Genomic DNA, 19,047 nt, shown 5'->3' on the forward strand with positions numbered 1-19,047 from the left:
CAAAAAAAGACGCTTCTCCAAAGAACAAGTTTGTCTGAATTGATTTGTGGCTCAGAGGGACCTATCTCCATTGATTTTTGAGAGGAGCCTAAGTTAGCTTTTGCAAATAGCTACTATTACCAACATTGTCATTGCCTCTTTTGTTTTCATCTTTTGGCATGTGGGATGGAGGTATAACATATTCAGTACTTTCATTGTCATCTGTCAAACATATAATCGTGTACATGCTTTTACAAATTTGTTAGTACTGTTACATTTTTGAGATGTGAAAATAAAAATGCATACAAAATGCGGTTCAAGACATCCCAGAATGAGCTTTAATAGATTTGGGCAATGTATGTCTTACTAAGCTCCCTTTAAATTTAGTAAGATCTTTGTGGATTGTCTTTGGAAATTTGAGCTGTTAATATTTATCAGCAAAAAAGTCATTTTGCTATTAAATAGTGTACCTAATCAATGTCCGTTATAGAAGCTGAACTCATTAACCAAGTTGGAATGTATTTTAGTTAATCTTCTGTAGATCTAACATGACTTTTCTTTTCTAGTGTGGATCCGACACGATTACTACTTACATTTAATGTTTCTGTTAATCTTGGAGACAAATATCATAAAAACACAGCATTGCACTGGGCTGTGCTGGCAGGAAATACTACAGTCATTAGTCTTCTGTTAGAAGCTGGAGCTAATGTAGATGCTCAGAACATCAAGGTAAACACTCAATCTGTTTTTATCCTAAGCGATTTAATGCAGAAATCTGTAATAAATCTGAAGAATAGATGATTGTTGAGGGTGTGGTGGGGCCATGAAGATGCAGCAAAAGCCATGCCACTAATGTTTAATCTAGAAATCAGTTTTTACTAACAATGATGTAGAATCACTAAATCTGCACCTTCCGAAGTACATGTGTAAATACATTTACCAATGGGTATGTGCAAACAGATGGTTTGTGTGTGTGTATTTAGACTGCATGCATGAAGATCATGCATTTGGATGCAAAATCAGAAAATTGACCGAATGTCATCTAGTTATGATTTGGAGCGACTTTGTGTTTTGATGGAGTGAGATGTGAGACATCCATGTCTTCTCCCAGAGAGAAGACGGATGCTCTAGTAGGTCTCCTTCACCCAGTGGCAGTAAGGAAGTTTGACTAAAAGTATCAGTAAGAATAAAATCAGAAAATTGGTTCTCTTTTGGGGCAGATCTTAAGTTGTCCAACTACTCTACCTGAACCTCTTGACAAAGCTAGATTTGGCACGAACAGAGCCCATCCCACCCACAGAACAGCCAAGGAGCTGTTCCAATTTATGCTATAGACACGGAGTCCGTAAGAGCTTGGCCAGCAGTGGGAAATGGGCATATTAAAGCTTTGCTCTGCAGTGGTTTTTGTCCATTGCTCCCAGACCATCCTGTATATCCCATTAGATGCATTTTATCACATATCTGTCTGTGGTGTCAGGGAGGAGCTCACTTTTAGAAAAAATAACTCTCTACTACTCAATTTCTTTGAATATTTGTATTTTGCACTTAATGAATGGTACAAATGGGATGGATAGATTGGAAAGTACAGCTCTATATGTACACTTATAAAATACTTAATATTTAGTTAATCTGACCTTTCACCGTTTTTTCCTACTGATTGAGATGACCAGGGTCTATTGTACTAGTTTATCAACCAAAAAAATTGTGTTGTGATCCACAAGTGATAGCAATATGCTAACAAAATATATACATCCATTTTCTTGAACAGCATGGGTCAGATTTTTTGAGTGCAGTCAAATTTTGCTACTGTCTTTCTACATCCTACATCACTTCTAGATCACCAGAAATACTGATGATCACGAGCTGAAAACTCATCAGAAAAACCACATGGCTTTTTATATGTGTTTAAAACAAATCAGCTAGTCTCTTGCGTTCATTGGTGTGGATATATAAGAAGTGGTCTGTAAGGTCAGCTGTGTGGATGAAATACACTTCTAGTCTCACTTCCTGCAAACTGTTATGAAGCTCTTTTCTGTTCCACCTAATGGTAAAAATTAGGGGGTTTTGTGAAACAATCGGTGTGTTGTAACTTGCCTCCCTGGAGAGACTGATTTGTGTTAACTAGAGTTTTAAAGTGACCCATACCTAAGTTTCCTGACTTTCATGGAATCTGTAATTAAAAATTAATACATTTGGCCAAGTGAAAGGATATCTACTAGCCTCAAGCAATTCATAGTTTCCTTCATTATTGACAGACAGCAGCGGTCAGTAGGAAAATAGGCTTTTGAACCTGCTGGATCATGGGATCTTTTCAGTCACGCTGGAAGACATGAGCCTGGTTTCATTATTCACTGCCTTCCTTCTGCAGTGCAGGCTAGGTTTCTTGTTTGCCTTTCCTAAGATCCTAGGATTCCTAAGATCTATAGGATTTCTAGGATCAAAATTCTTCTAGCAGTGGCAGTTTTGCCATCCTGTCAATGGTTTTTATAACAGATGCTTATTTGAGTGGTATATCATATGTTTAGCAAAAGTTGATAGTAAACATAAGATTTTGAGAGATTTCCATAGGTATGTAGAAACTCGCTGTCTTGTGCTTCTGCTTTGACTGTTTAGCAAAAATGTTTTCTTTCTTGAGCCAAAAATTGGTTGTTAAAGTGTCTGGCTCAAGTTTTCCTGAAATTAAAAGGAGTCATGAAAGGTTCCTTTCTGATGCAGTCATTTCCAGATCTCTGTTCAGTGAAGTCCTGCTCTCAGTCCATGGAATTGACCACAAATGTTGATAAAACATTTAAGGTTAAAGAAATATATTGGCTGGAATCCTTTCATCTTTTTCAAATTATGTAGTGGCTGAAATATTAAGTGCAAGCTTTGACTTTTTTTTGTTATCAGTTCAAGGTAGTATATGTTAGAAAATTACATGCTACTAGCTTCCTAGGTTTTGGTGGGGAAGTTGATGTAAATTGGAACCAGTCATCTAAGTAAGGCATTATTTTTATTTTGCATGGCAGTCTGAGAGATAGTGGGGGCTATATAAGAGAAAACTAAATCAATAGCACTCATGAGACTTACTCTGGACTAAAACTTGATATTAAAAAAAAGAAAATCTCTTGGAAGTATACTTCTATCTTGGAAGTATAATGATACTAGGTAGTGTAATGGCAGTAACACCACAATGTGTATACCTCACAGATGCAGTTGTTTCAAGTTAATCAAAGTGGGTTTGTCCTGCCCTAGTTACTTATCTTCTTTATTCTATGCTGTTTAAGAAACTAATATTGCTCTTTTGGTAGTAAGGCCCCCCCCCCTTTTTTTTTAATAACTGCAGTTGGAGATGTAAGTTCCTTTTAGTAGTCAAAGTAGGCTTTTGGAGTATGGGTTTCTTTGGTTTGGGGGTTGTTTTGTTTTTGTTAGGACAAAGTGTCTTGCTACACCAGGAAACATTGGGCAGATAAGGACAAAATTTCAGAAGTTGGTTAATCGGAGAAGGGGGGGAGGGATGAACAAATTTTATTTAAATATATGTAGAAGCCCCCCCCACCCCCAGAGAAAGGAACTTTTATGCTTTAAAGAAGATACTTGTTTTAAAAAATTGAAACTATTAGTGAATCTTTGAATGGACTTTAGATATAGTTTCTTGATTATGTAGTGTATTTGAAGACTTCTTTGTGAAAGTCTACATTGAAAGTGCCATATGGTAATGCTACTTCAGATTATTCTTTCTGTCTAATCACTTTAAAATCTCAAAATATATGCTATTAAAGCCTTATTGCTTGCTGGCAAACTGATAATTGTATTACTAGACTAAGGTTTAAGATCCCTGGTTTGTTGGGGGGTTGTTTTCCTTTAGTTTTGCTTTTTAAGCAAATTGGCCATGCATCCCTGTGACTATGAGGAAAATGTTAAAATGGCCGGATGATCAGAAGCATAGTGGAAGATGTCTTTAAAGCTCCCTCAATCTCTTTATCTAGGCAGTTCCTAGGTGTCTATGGCCCTCTAGTGGAAGGGATGCTCAGCTGGACCCCAAGACAACTTCAGGATTTACTTGGGAGATCAACTCCCAGAGGGGATTGCTTGTCTGCAGGTAATCTTATAGTCTGGATATATAAAATGACATTAAAAAACAAAATAGAGCATCTCTGGGGTTTTCCGATATTAGCAATTCAAGATGCTATTAGCTTTGGGATGAAGCAGGCACCATAGTTTGGATCTCAGGAGTTTCTATTGAAGATAACTTAGCTAACTTAATCTGTTTCTTAATCAGGCTTTGAAGCTAAGTGAAGTCAAAAGGTTATTCTTTACTAACTGATTTTGCTAGCTTAACTTCTCAGACAGAAGAAATGCCAGGTTCTGTTAGGCAGCAAAACACTTTACCTCATAATCTGTAGTCTGTGCTATTTACCCTCCTTTTAGAGACTCAGAGCAAGATTTCAAAGGCAAAATGAGAGTTAAGTACACCATTCCCATTGTCTTGCTATGGGATATAGGTAACTAACTGTCCTTTATGTCTTTGAAATCTCTTCTGTCTATAGTAAGTATTGCCCTTCCTGGGTAATTTCAGTTTCTGGTACCTGTCTCACTTTTCTTTTAGGAGGGGGCCGAGCGATGGAGGATTCAGCCATTTTTCAAGCCTCCATGAATGCTTTGTTTAGGAGGGGAGTTAACTCCAGTAGAAGAGAGGAGGAGTCAAATGCAAAACTGAAGCTGGAGGTACCTGCAGTTGGTTGTCTCTTGCCTCCTCTATAATTTCAGACCCAGTCAATAACTTTTGTTTAGGTCTCTTTCTAGATGTTTAAAAAGCAATAAAATCAAATCATTTTGGTAGGCACCTTTGGCCTCTATATATCTTTCTCTTGCTTTCTCTGTCGGTTGTCCCTGACTGTAAGGAAAGGAAAAGCATGGACTATTGCTGGCTTTGCACTCAATGTATGCAAAGCACAAGCCAAGCATGAAAGCTCAGAGTTTGGGAGCAAGCTGGACATGAGGAATCAGTTTATTCTTTCCCATTTTTCTTCCTAGGACTTCAGTGACTGAGACAACCAAGAGCATTAAGCTTGTGTATTTAAAAAAAAAAAAAAAAATCCTTAGAAGAAACGTTTCATGATATTAGTAACTTCACTCTGCCAAGCAGGCAGAGGGTTAACTGAGAAGTAAGGCTTTACGCTGGGAGAGTTTCCATGATCCAGTGGGTCACAAATTCTTCTTCTTCGTTTGATTTCTGCTGCCTGTCAATAGCTGAGGGGGAACACAGTCTTTCATTTACAGACTAGTAGACTGTGTGTAGAACACTGAAACACAGATGTGTTATGGCAAAAGCAACAGTTATTGCTGCATCAAGACATTTAGTGTCAGGATCACAAATTTAATATTCTGCTTGTCTACTCATATACAGTTATAAGAGTGAAAAAGACCAAAAGGAATTAATGATCTGTTTGGTGTCCAGTAAGCTGCAGAGAGAAAGTGCCAGAATGTAGTTTAATCTGTTTTTAAATGTATTATTTTTACCTGCCAATCTGCTATTTCAAAAGTGATCTGAATGCATTTTATTTTTAAATTAGATGTTTCCCATTTTTATACTCCTGGCAGGGAGAATCACCACTTGATCTAGCAAAACAGAGGAAAAATGTTTGGATGATCAACCACTTACAGGAAGCAAGACAGGCAAAGGGATATGACAGTCCATCCTTTCTCAGAAAGCTGAAAGCTGATAAGGTGAGAAGAACTATAACATATAAAATCCTGCTGTATGTATGTGGATTTTTTTATGTTGGGTGGACATGTGGGTGGTGGGTTTTTGGGGGATTTTTTTTGTTTTTTTTAGCCTGAAATGTGGAGAAGCTTCGGTATCAAGGAAACGTCGTCATCTTTTTGTTGTGACAACTAATTGCAAAAACAACCTTATTCAAGACAAAAGGGGGGGGAAAAAAAACAAGCCTCCACACAGTTATTTTTAGCTTTTGCACTGACTAAACATTAGGAAATACCAAGCAGTGGTACTGCTGGGAATAGTCAAGACTGTCATAAAGCTGATTCTTGGGTATCTGAGGAAATAAGTGTTTTAGATGTCCTGAGCTCTGGTCTCCCTAATTACTCAGTGTTTTCTGTTGAATGATAAAAGAAGTCAATCTTACTGGTATAATGTAATATATGAACCTCTAACTTGGAGGCCTATTATTTCTTCTCAAGTTATTCTTTAATTCTACGGATAGTATTTGATCTTGGTAACTGAGATTTACTTAATATCCCTGTCAGCTTTCAAAATAACCTCCTAATTAGCAAAAACCTGTATGCGTGCAGAATGACCAATTTTAAATAAAGTTCAATTTGAATTCTTGTGATTCTTATATTCAGTTTGGGTTGTTTTTTTTTGAGGTTCTTTTTTGGAGGTGGGGGGTATACATGAGGAGAACTGAAATGCTGAACCTCATGTTACTGAATTAAAGCCTGGTACCTGGAGAGTTGATGTGATCGTACTAAAAGTGACTGAGGAGACAAGAAATGAGAGTATAAAGGGTAACATATTGCTCTGTCGTGAAGAACTGTCTGCCTACCTGTAGCTGGAGTACTTGTATATAATTAATGTTTACTTACAAGTGAGAATATCATGCTGGATATTTTTCAAGTGTTACATCACTGATTTGTTGTGATTTCTTTAGAGATGCATTGTATCCTGATAATTAAAGCATTGGCTACAGCCTCTGCTTTAACCCTATGGTCATTTAATAAAGTTAATACTTGTGAGTTGTTGTTTTATGTGATTTGTGCCCTGTATTATGCATAAATGTGTATTGTGACTATACCTCAAATATCCAGGAGTTAAGTGCCCTAATCAGGAATTGTATCTACATTGTGTGAGGCTAAAAAGGTCCTTTCTTCATAGAATTTTCAATATGAATTTATCTATTACTTATGTAACTTCAATCTTTAATATTCACTATCCAAAATCTACTGTGCACTATGCAGTAGTTCATACAGTTTGGATTTTTAGAAGAAAACTACTGTTGCCTTTATTCTGGATCAGTAGCAAAGTCTCTAAAAGACAGTTCTTGGCAGGGGGAGAGGGGTGAGGAGGGGGACAAGACACCTAATTTGTTATACAGTTTTAGGATGATTTGGGGATGTGGAGGGGAAAGATGTAAACATGGGAAATGACAAAAAAATCTTAATCCTCGCTGTGTGTCAAGCTTGCTAAAAAATTAACATTAACTTTATCACCTGTTCTTTTTATTATAGGACAGTAGTATACAGCCTATTCCTAAAAAGTAAAATTACATATTGATATTTGTTTCTATACAGGAATTCCGTCAGAAGGTGATGCTAGGAACTCCCTTCCTGGTTATTTGGCTGGTTGGGTTTATAGCAGACCTAGACATTGATTCTTGGCTCATTAAAGGGCTGATGTATGGTGGAGTTTGGGCTATGGTGCAGTTTCTTTCAAAGTAAGTGTTTTACCACAACACTATTTAGTGTGTATAGAAGAAGTGTTTAGTTGGCATCTTGTTTGTTTAATAAATAATCTTAAATTTTTATGGGTTTTTTGGATATGCAGCATTTGTGTTTTGTTGGAATTATTTTTTCTCACTACTTCAGGGAAAGATCTATTGCAACTTAGCTATTTTAATGCTCTGTGGTCTTACAAATTGCCATTGAATTACTCTGGATGAATACCAATGAGTTAACAGAAGCTAACAGCAGAATAAAAATTCAGTCAGTCTCCAGAGGAGGGTGCTGAATGTCTGTCTACAAAGTCATCTGTGTGAATTTTGAAGGGAACAGTCAAGGGGAAAGTTATTTGAAAGGGACAGAAAAAAATGTACAAGTGTGCCATTAAATCCCAGTTTTTTAGAATTAAAATACCCCAAAGTATCTAAAATTTACAGAGAGAAACATAATCAGATATAGGATTTGCAGCTTCTGTTGTTGTTGAAAGGGGTGACTAAAGGAGAAGGCTTCTTTCTAATAATGTATTTTTAATTTGTTACCTAATCATAAAGAATTATAGTTCTGTGTGCACACACATGCATTTATGATTACTTTTAAATATCTGTAAATACACACACACATACACACAGGCATCTTTCAACAGATTCACAAGATCTGTGGGCTACTTATCTGTACTTAGCTTCTCAGTGTCTTATACTACATATATAGAAAAACCTAATATATCCTCACACTTAAGAGCTTTGTGATTTTCTGGCATTGGATGTCATGTCCATTAGAACCATTTGCTCCTCCTTCCTTTCCATTTTTAGAGAAAAGGAAAATATACCTGTTCCTTAATAAATAAATAAATTGTGAATTCTATGTATGGGAATGATTCCCAGATGTACCTTGCTTGCAAATGGCCATTGTCAAAAACTCCTTTGCCCATTCCTTTTTTTGGGGAGCTCTGCACACAGGACAGACAGAACAGGGCTAAGATAACAGCAGGCCTAAGGGACTTTTGATGGCTTTGTCTTCAGAGTGTGTTGGGTATTACCATTGCTTTCTAAATAATCTTCAAGCCAGAGGAAGAATATCTGTGTAAACCAGATCTTCTCTGACTTAACAAAGATCCCCATTAGAAACATCTGTAGGAATCTTTTGAGTTCCTTGGAAAAGTACAGTCTTGTGACAAAGGAACAAGCAAACATCAAGCTCATGATATTAATATGTCTGTCTATATCACTTAGATTTGTCCCACATATATGAAAACTTCTGTTCATTTTGTAAATTCTAGTTTCCTGAAACAGTATTTTCTTGGTTGATGCAATTGCCTTTCATTGATAAGTGTGCCAAAAGCAAGTAGTACTTGGCTGCATTATGTGTACCCCTGCAAAGGTGTTTTTAGCTGCCTGGGCAGCCTCTCACAGTATGTACTATGGAACTGGAATCTTTTTTCCTCAAAGCACTTGGAATGTCTGAGTTACTATTAGACATTTTCTTCTAATATACTCTTATGAATAAGGTATTCTCATATCTATAAACTCATCAGCTTAGTGAGGCTAACTAGTTGTTACGCTCCAAGCCATACTCTATAAAGAAAATGAATGATACTCTTATGCCCATTTCCATTCTCAGATCAGTACTTTCTACAGATTGCTATTTTTATTTCTCAGGATTGTTGAAGTTGGAAGGGACGCTGGAGATTGTCTAGTCCAACCCCCTGCTTGAAGCAGGATCAACTACAGCAGGTTGCTTAGGGGGCTATGTCTGGTTGTGTTTTGAATCTCAAGGACTGAGATGCCACAGCCTCTGGGCAACCTGTTCCAGTGCTTGACCATCTTCATGCTATAAAACATTCATCTCATGTTTAAATGGTATGTCCTGTACTTCAGTTTGTGCCCATTACCTCTTGCCCTTTCACTGGGGTACCACAGTGAAGAGTCTGGCTCCATCTGCTTCATTTGCTCCCATCAGGTGTTTGTACACATTGATAAAATCCAGCCTGATCCTTCTCTTCTGCAAGTTGAACAGTCACAGCTCTCTTAGCCTTTCCTCATGTGCCAGATGCTCCAGTGCCTTAATAATCTTCATCGTCTTTGCTGGACCTGTAAATCCATGTCTGTCTTGTACTAGGGAGCCCAGGACTGGACCCAGCACTTCAGATGTGGTTTCACCAGTGCTGAGTACAGGGGAATAGCCACTTCCCTTGATGTGCTGGCAATACTCTGCCTAATGCAGCCCAGGAGGCTGCTTGTCTTTTCTGCTGATAGAAGCCCTGCTTGTGGCCCTTCACATTGCTTGCCAGGTTCAGCTCCAGATGGACTTTGGCTTTCCTAACACCATTCCTGCAGGCTCAGACAGTGTCTGTATTCCTTCTGGGTCACCTGTCCCTGCTTCCATCTCTTGTATGCTTCCTTTTTATGTTTGAGTTTTGTCAGGAGCAGGCCTCCTGCCAGCTTTCCTTGACTTCCTGCATGTTGGGATGGATCATTCCTGAGCTTGGAGGATGTGCGACTTGAAAATCAACCAGTTCTCCTAGATCCCTCTTCCCTCCAGGACTATATCCCATAGGATTCTTCCAAGCAGGTCCCTGAGCAGGCTGAAGTCTGCTCTCCTGAAGTCCAGGGTTGGGATCCTGCTTTTTGCCTTGCTCCCTCCTTGCAGGATCCTGAACTCCACCATCTCATGGTGACTGCAGCCAAGACTGTCCCCAACCTTCCCCTTCCCCCATCCAGTTCCTTTGCATTTGTAAGTAGGAGATCCAGCAGAACACCTTGCCTCACCAGCTCCTCCATCTCCTGTGCTAGGAAGTCACCATTATTGCACTCCAGAAACCTCCTGGATTGCTTGTGCCCTGCTGTGTTGCTCCTCCGGCAGACCCTGGGGTGGGTAAAGTCCCCCAGGAGGCCCAGGGCGTGCAAATGTGAGGCTTCTTCCAGGTGTCTGARGAAGGCCTGATCTTCTCCCTGTTCAGGTGGTCTGTAGCAGACACCCACCACAACATTGCTCGCATTCTCTTGAATCCTAACCCATAAGCTCTCAGCTGGCTCTGAGCTGCCTAGGCAGAGCTCTGTGCATGGAGYTGTGCTCTCACATACAGGGCAACTGCCCTTCCTTGCCATCCCAGACTGTCCTTCCCAAACAGCTTTTATTCATCCATGGCAGCACTCCAGTTGTGTGAGCTATCCCACCATGTGTCCATGATCCTGATGAGATCCTAGCCCTGCAATTGTGTGTAGACCTCTAGTTCCTCCTGTTTGTTCCCTGTGCTGTGCGCATTCCTGTACAGGCACTTGAGAGAGGCACCAAGTCTTTCCCAGGAAAGAGCGTGAGAGCTTCCCCCATAGTGTTGTCCTCTTGGCACTTCTCTATTTGTGTGCATACGCCTGAGGGGGGCCCACTTCAGCCCTGTGTTGCTGATCACCGGGTCACCCTGCACCCTTTGCTCGCCAGTCCTGTCCACAACTTCCTTGCTTGATTGTGGGTTGTCCTCTCCCTCCCCTGTCATTCCTAGTTTGAAACTTGCCTTACCAGGCTGGGCAGCCTGTTGGCAAAGATGCTTTTGCCCCACTTATTCAGGTGGGATCCCATCTCTTCCCAGTAGTCTTCAATCCTCAGAGGGGGTCCTGTGGTCATAAAAACTGAATCCCTGCTGTCAACACCAGTTGTGCAAACAGCTGGTGACCTGCAGGATCCATCCATGCCTCCTCAAGCCCTTTCCCCTCATCAGCAGAATCAAGGAGAAAACCACATCTGGGCCCCCATGCCTGTGGCCCTTGCCCAGGCTTCCCCTGACAGTATTGCTGGTGCCCATGTGGAAAAGCAGCAGCAGGGGGTCTGAGGACTGGACAAGCTGTGGCAGCCTCTCTGCAAGGTCCCAGGTCCAAGCCCCTGGCAAGCGGAGCAAACCTCCTTAGATAGTAAGTCAGGTTGGCAGATGGTCCTTTGTCCCCTGCAGGAGGGAGTCTCCTACTGCTGTCACTCATGCTTCCTCCTGGTGCTGCTGTGGGGCTCAGGCTCAGCTGGCTCAGATGCTTTTCTGGACACAGTTCCTGGCCCTTCACCTGCATGGGACTCTCCATTTCCCAGCCTGATAAGGACAGGCTGCCTGCCCCTCCATTCGTCCTGTTTGGAGTTTGGGCTCTGGTATCCTCAGAGATGATCTGCTCAATCTCCTTTTGATCATCTCTGATGCTGTGCAGTCTGCTGCCCTCCTCCCGCAGTTCCTTATCTTGGCAATGCAAGTCCTCAACCAGCACAGTCTCCTGCAGGCAAGGACATAATTTTGTCCAGTTTCTCAAGATTTATGTTTTCTCGAGTTTTATACTTTTGACCTATCTGATGTGTATTTGTTTAACATTCTCTCACTTTCTCTTGTTCTTTGCTTAGTGTTTAGTATAAATATTTTTTTAGGTGCTTTCTATAAAGGCCAGAACTGAATGAAATTGCAGTTACTTCTGCTGTTGTTCTAGTAATACTCCCTTTCCCTGTTGAATTTTAGCTAACCCACTTAGCTGCTTTTTCTCCCTGATACTTTCACAATGGAAAAATACATAGAAGCCACTGAAAGAAAGAAGTTACTGCTGAGTAACTAATACGTGTTGAGATCTGTCTACTCTTAATTATTAAACTTACTCTTCTAGCTCATCTTCCTTACAAAATTTTCTCAAAAGTCAAAAGAAACCTTCAAAGACAGGAGACAGTTAGTTAGTATAATGGAGTAAAATGGGAACTGCTCAGTGCACAAGTTTGTCCAGAGCAACCCTGAGGGCACTGTCGGGACAAAAAGCCAAATGCATCAATGAAAGGATGTTTGAGAAGGAGGTGAAGGAAGTTTTATTTCAAGCTGTTTAGCATTTTAGAATGTGACTTTTGATATGTTTAGCAACTTTTCCTTGAATGTGGAGTCCTAATCATTCATCTAATTTGTGTCAGCTAAATTTAATTTTTTTTCCAGAATATCCCTTAAAATGCAGGATGGTGAGAAACTGAAAAGAATTCAGATGGCCTGCTTTTTTTATTTTGATTGACGAAGTAACTTTTTGTCTTAGAATTTGACAAATTTACTGATACAGGAACTGAATTCAACTGTTTTTCCTCTGACTTTCTGTTGGCAACCGTAATGGAAGCAGAAGACTCGAGAATCAGAAATATTTCAAATATGTAGGCTGATAGCACCAACATCTCTCAATTTTTTTTCTTATGGAAGTAATTTTAAAATGTAATTTTTGGTGTATGGATTTCTTAAATATCTTTGGCATTGAAATCTCTTGTGTAAATGCAGTTTGTAAACAATATCCATGCTGTAGGCTAGGAATCTCACTGATTTTTTTTTTATTTTTTTTTTAGCTGCTCTCAGAATTTAAGCAGTCTCCATTTCTTGTCCAGTTCTAGACTGCTGTGGTGTTGTTGACTTGTGAAGTATGCTGAAACTGAATCATGGTTATCTTTAATTAAAAAAAAAGGGAGTAGGGGGAGGGAAAAAAAAACTATTTTCAAAATACTAAAACTATTTTTTATAAAACTATTGAGCAATTCCAAAACGATCCACTCCAAGATTTTTTTCATGCTGGGAGAACTGAGCATTTTTATTTTAATGTATAAAGATTTTTATAAGACTAGGAAATATGGTGAGTCTATATTAAAACAGTGATCAGTCTTTATAAGCTGATGCTTATATTCTTATAAGCATTATGTGAGCATCAAGCTCAATGTGAGCTGATGCTCACATTTATTAAATTTATCTGAAATACACTTATATACCTACTTCAAATGTGAATGCATAAATTTTAATTAATAACTTTCAGCTATGACCATTCAGCTGGGCAGGTTGAAAACAGGTATTTCTCACAAACTTTGAAGGTAAAAGTGAAGAAAATGTTTTCATGGAGTATTTTGAAATATCCCATGTAGTCCACTTTTTAATAGGAAGTGCTTTTCGCAAGTGGTAGCTCATGTTTTATGTTTTATAAATTGAAACTTATTATGTGGCATTGCTGCTCCTTTTCAGGTCATTCTTTGATCATTCCATGCACAGTGCATTGCCTCTTGGAATATACTTGGCAACAAAATTCTGGATGTATGTGACGTGGTTCTTCTGGTTTTGGAATGATATCCTTTTCCTGTGTTCAGTAATATTTTTTTTCATATTAGTAATACAAGGTAATACCCAGAGTTATCCTACATGTGAAAGTAAGTAAACTAATTAAAATTTTAAAATAGCTATCTTCATTAAAAAATAAGTTTTCTGTGTTGATAAATAATATTTTTATTGCTTTAAAAATGTACACACTTACTGCTTTGCTTCAGTAAAGCTTGAAACTCATTTACAATGGTCTACAAAATCTGCTATACTTTATTTCTTAACTGTAAACAATTGTATAAACATGCTGTGAGTTGACAAATTAAATTGTGACTTTTTTTTCAAGTATCAGACACTGTGTTCTTCTGAAAGGCATAGATAATTTCCTAGTGTGTATTAATTGTAGTGGAAATAGCCTTATAATTAGTTCTTCCCAAAGATTTTGTAGATTTCACTTCATACAAACTGCGGATATATTTTTAAGTTAACTGTATTTTCAGTCTTTGAAGATGTATGTGTTAACAACACTAGAATATAGAGATTCCACATATGCCCATCTCTTTCTTTGACTGTCTGCCTAGATATGAATGTTTCATACTCACAGGGTAGAAATTGATTCAGAGTTCATTGAAAAATGTCAGTTGCCCACATTAAAGAGATATTCAAATTTTTAAACTACTTTCTTGGGTATTGTAATTACAATAACTTAGAAATGGAATAGAGATTTAATGTATTCTGTTAAATTTTTAATACAGTTCTTCTAGTTGTGACTACTTGAAGTGAAATTAGTATTTATGATAGATGTTGGCTTGGCTTTTCTAGAAATTGTTTTCCTTTTCAGCCTTAAAGGAGTTGTAGCATGAAATAGGGTGGTAGCAATGCAACCTTTTTATCATCTTGTCAATATGTTCTCAAATCTTAGCTGAACAAGCCTCACATTCTTGGGCTGAGAACACAAAGTAGACCCTGTTTTCATACTGCCTTCGGCTTCCGTGCTGATAGTGTTGCAAAGTTGCCACTGTGAGTAAGAGTAAGAGCTATCTTGGTATAATATTAAGAGCCTGTCGCAGGACGACCGGCTGTCTTACAGTCCCAGACCGTGTAGGTTTCATGTGGCACGAGGGAGGGGAGGAGGGGGAGAGGGGATTTACTGCATGACTCCACAACTTGTTTCAAAGACCAAAATTTACTACAGAAGCTGCAATGGTACAAAACAAGAATTTTTGTTAACAGAAACTCAGCTCAACTAGAATAGTTATTTCTAATTACATTAAAAGTTATGCTAACAGTAACTACTAAGTAAACAGAAAAGGATAGCTAATTTATACTAACTGTAAATACCCAAATGAATGAACTAGGCAAACCAATTCTGATCGATCTTATCCACGCATTGCCTCAGCGGCCAACGTACACTCAATCCCAGGGAAGTAACTGCGGGAGGACGTCCCTGTCCCGAGGGGCTCCGCAAGCTGGCACACCCGCTGTCACCCGGGAAGAGCCAAAGACGGCCTCCGGGGCCAACCTGTTTGTACCCTTCAGGGGAAGGTGGCGGTGGAGTCGCTAGGCCAGTCGCAGTTCCCTTCACGCAGGCGCAGTCCCTGGCTCTTGGCTGCTGCGGGGTTCAACTCTCCTCCCTCGTTGTTACGACCATCGCACCCATGGTCATGGGTTGGGGGGGGGGTGGCCGAACACCCCCAAGGGCAGGCTAGCTGCCTCGTACGCTCTTCAGCACTGAAGAAAGGAGTTTGAGTGACTGCGAATGACTGCTTGACTCTTGCAGTGGGGGTCCCAAGGAGAGATCCCATAGCTGGGGTAAGGAGGAGTTAATTCCAGTCTGCAGTGGGGCCCCAGCTGTGAAAGCAGGTGTTATCTCTCAGGGTCCTGATGAGGAGGAGACAGTTCTGACCACAGCAATTAACACTGCCCCAGCAGCGAGAGGAGGCTTTTGTCTCTCAAGGTCCAGGTGGAGATAGTCCAGGCTGCAATTAACACTGCCCCAGCAGTGAAAGGAAGCTTTTGTTTCTCAAGGTCCTGGGGCCCAAGCAGGCCTTATCTCAAAGTCTTGACATCCTCCCTTTTGGAGTGTAAAACACAGGAATTCAGGCTACTTGTAACTGGCACCAAATGTATATGGGGGGGGGGGGAAGCTGGGAGCATCCCCCCACATTCCCACCCCTCAACTCCATTGACACCTTCCATACTGTGTAGTTACGGTGAGAACACCTTTTACTTACACAGGGGTATAGACAGTTGTAATAGTGTTACTTTCCAGGGTTTCAGGTACATGGCCTATTGGTTTTATGAGTACATATTTAATCTGTAATACTGAACATTCAACAATGTGATGGATACATCCAAAAGCAATGCAAATTACAATAGATAATAGCAATATAGATAATATAAATCGCAGTAAACTATTCAACCATAAAACACAGTTGACCCTGAAATAAAGCTCGTGCAATTGGAGGATAATGTAGAAGGTAATGATCTCGGGGTGAAGTGGTGTCAGAATTAAACAGTTCCAGGTATGAGTTTCCTTTGGGAATATCCATGAAGTCAGGGGTTTCCACGGAGATCCTCTGGGATTGTCAGAGACAAACCATGCACAGGAATGCAACGCACATCCAAACCCATCCCCCCAGGTGCAATCAGTACCACAGTTTTTGTTGAAGTTCACTGTTCAAGGGTCTCCAGGGTAGGTATCATTATTATACTGGTAATGGCATGCACTTCCACAGTTCGAGCTGAACTTGGAAGGTTGCTTTATACACCAATGTATGTTATCTGGTATGGTTGACCACAGGACAGAATGATCTCCTCGGTCCCAATCACTAGTGTCAGCTGCCAGCCCCCAAGGAAGAGAAGAGCAAGGTCTAGGAACCTTGCTACTAAGATAATATCTAGTACAAATGGCAGTGTCATTCCAGCAGTGTGCAGGCCAGGAATAATTGCTGTCAGCTGCATAAGAGGTAAACATAAATGAGCCAGCCTTCTTCCAGAGGTTGAGGAGACACTCCCCCCAGTCAGAAGGTGGGTATGCATGGATTTTCAGTGCTGCCTCATCCATTGACTCAGGTATATGCAGGCAGGCTCTTATGGTGGTTTAGTTGGCCAAATTTATGAATTTGTTGTAGGATTAAATTATTTTCAAGATGTTGGGTGGTGAATTTACTGGCTCGGCTGGTTCCATTTGACAACACAGCCACCAGACATTTCTGTGCTAATTTTGAGGAGCAATATTCAAGGCCTAGCACACATATTGCTAGAATTACCACAGCAACTATTAGTACCCATTCCCATCCTAGCATCACCATTCAGAATCGTTGGAGTCCTAATCATGTCTGTGAAGGGGATGGTGTCAGCAACATTCTTTCTTGTGCTTGAACATGAAACCTGAAAAACAAAAGAAACTAGGTCTTGGGGAGGTGCCCCCAAGCCTGTGGAACATGAATTTCCTTCCCTCCTTCGAGGGCAATTATTTAGGACCGAGGACCCTTAGGTCTCTTTAAAATACTTTCAAAAGTCCCCAGAGTCAGGAGTCAGACTTGTACTTTGGCACCGGGTGCTAAGCAGGGGGCAAGTTCTAACAAGTTTCTTTGTGGAAAGAGCTGTTCTGTCATAGGTGGAAAAGTGTGTGACAAGGGGTGACCAGCAGGTCTAAGCTGCTGGTTCAGGATTCTAATAGATGTCCAGAGCCTATCACTCCATCAGGCATTAACAGGGATGTATGCATATTAGGCCTGAACAGACTTCTACCAAGATATATTTCCACCCCTGGGCTGCTTGAGAAATTTGAGTCCCTGTATTTATTAAAAATTGCACCAGAGCACATACCACTCCGGTGGGCAATACTACATGAGGTCCCCCTTTATTATCTTATTGAAATGCCTGCAGCTCCTGGACGGGGACCGTTGTCCGGGGCTCGGGCAGACCTAGTTTTCCAAATCCACCCCAGTTATCCAATGCAATTCCTTCTGAATTTCTTTATGTGGACTACCAGAAAAAGGATTCTGCTGGTCCACCCCTACTGGGGAAGCAGACGGGGACCTGCCTGGGTCAGGGCAACCCCATTCCGTCTTCAGAAGGGCCTCCGCCAGTGCCTGCAGCTAAGGAGTAGGCATTCTACATAAAGCCACCCTAGGAATACCTGCCTTAAGGGCCTGCCTCCACAAATCACTTCTGTGTTTACCTGCCTCTGCATTCCGGGACTGAGGCATTTCTCTATTCCTTTGACTTAACAGTGCAGGCAGTCACTGCCCAGACTGGCTTTGGTTCACGGGAAGCTTCACTCTCTGCCCCCATTTCCCAAACTAAGGTCAGAGCCCGTTGACTCACTTCCCCCCATGTCAACGGGGCATTTTGAAGCTCATTCTTAACACTAATCAGTGCAAGCTTGACAGCGGGTGTAGCACCCCTTATTAAGGGTCCCAAGCAGACTGGATCAGCATGGGCTTCCACAGGGGAATCCAGGGGAATGTTCCCTGAAGGGCCCCAGCCAAATCCTTTAAGCTTGCACAACTGCTCCATGGCAGTTCTTAGAAATCCACGGGTTAAGTCTCCTACTGTCTCTGCTGGCAGACAGGCTGCCTCGCCTCTCTCTAAACGAGGCACACTGCTACACCAAACTGCTATGCGGTGGGTAATGGACGCAGGATCCTGCTGGGCGCCAGACAGAACCACTCCTGGCCCCCAATTCCCTGACGCCTCCGAACCTAAGAGAAGGATACGATCACCCCCATCCTCTCACACGCAAGTCGCATATCCCAGAGGGGTTTCCTCCCAGCTGATGGCTATACTGATCAGCTATCCTAATCAATGCCTCTGGATCATAGCTAATAGTCTTCATGACTGTGCAAGGTGGAGCCTCTCGCCCACCCGTGGTGTCCCACTTCACCACAGGTCTCACTGCAGTGGTCTCACTCACAGAGTTCTCATCGTCCGAGGGCTCGGACAGATCAGAGTCAAACCGAATATCTCCGTCCCAATGCTCAGGACCAGCTCTGACTAGAGCTCTAATCTTCAAAGGATCCGGTGTTCTTCCCCCAGACGCTGACTGTCGAGTCAACATACACTCGACCCGAGTCTCCAACTGCTGAATGCAAGCTCTGTCATTCTGCGCAGTTGTTTTCTGAGACTGCAACTGAATCTCCAAAAGTGAGGCGTGCCTCCAGATCTTTAATATGCTTGTCTTTCTCATCTGATTCAACAAACACCTTTTCTCAGCATCTCCTGCTGACAAACAAGAGGTAAGCATCTTACACACAATGCCTTTACCCTTTTCATTTTTCATCTTATCTCGTGTGGCCTCTAAATGACGCATGATCTCTTTTTCTCAATCCCGATTACTCTCAGCCCACTGCTGGTCAAAATTTGGGTTCTTAGGGATGCCATGCCTCTGTAAATATCCTTCCAAAGCCCCCATCTCATCAAACCACAACCCCAGTCCTGGTACCAATAATGTCACGGGATGACCGGCTGTCTTACAGTCCCAGACCGTGTAGGTTTCATGTGGCACGAGGGAGGGGAGGAGGGGGAGAGGGGATTTACTGCATGACTCCACAACT

General features: G+C 41.1%; 1 protein-coding gene across 1 annotated transcript in view; it reads left to right on the forward strand.

Annotated features, from left to right (window-relative positions):
- ZDHHC17 (zinc finger DHHC-type containing 17) overlaps positions 1 to 19,047 on the forward strand; it is a 108,428-nt gene that overhangs the window by 64,845 nt on the left and 24,536 nt on the right. The window contains exons 8-11 of the mRNA XM_026074271.1: positions 546 to 708; positions 5,563 to 5,688; positions 7,273 to 7,415; positions 13,412 to 13,512. Of these exons, the coding sequence (XP_025930056.1) occupies positions 546 to 708; positions 5,563 to 5,688; positions 7,273 to 7,415; positions 13,412 to 13,512 (533 nt within the window). The remainder of the gene's footprint in view (positions 1 to 545; positions 709 to 5,562; positions 5,689 to 7,272; positions 7,416 to 13,411; positions 13,513 to 19,047) is intronic.

The sequence above is a fragment of the Apteryx rowi genome, unplaced genomic scaffold (assembly GCF_003343035.1).
Source record: "Apteryx rowi isolate R43461 unplaced genomic scaffold, aptRow1 scaffold_385, whole genome shotgun sequence".
NCBI classification, from domain to species: Eukaryota; Metazoa; Chordata; class Aves; order Apterygiformes; family Apterygidae; genus Apteryx; species Apteryx rowi.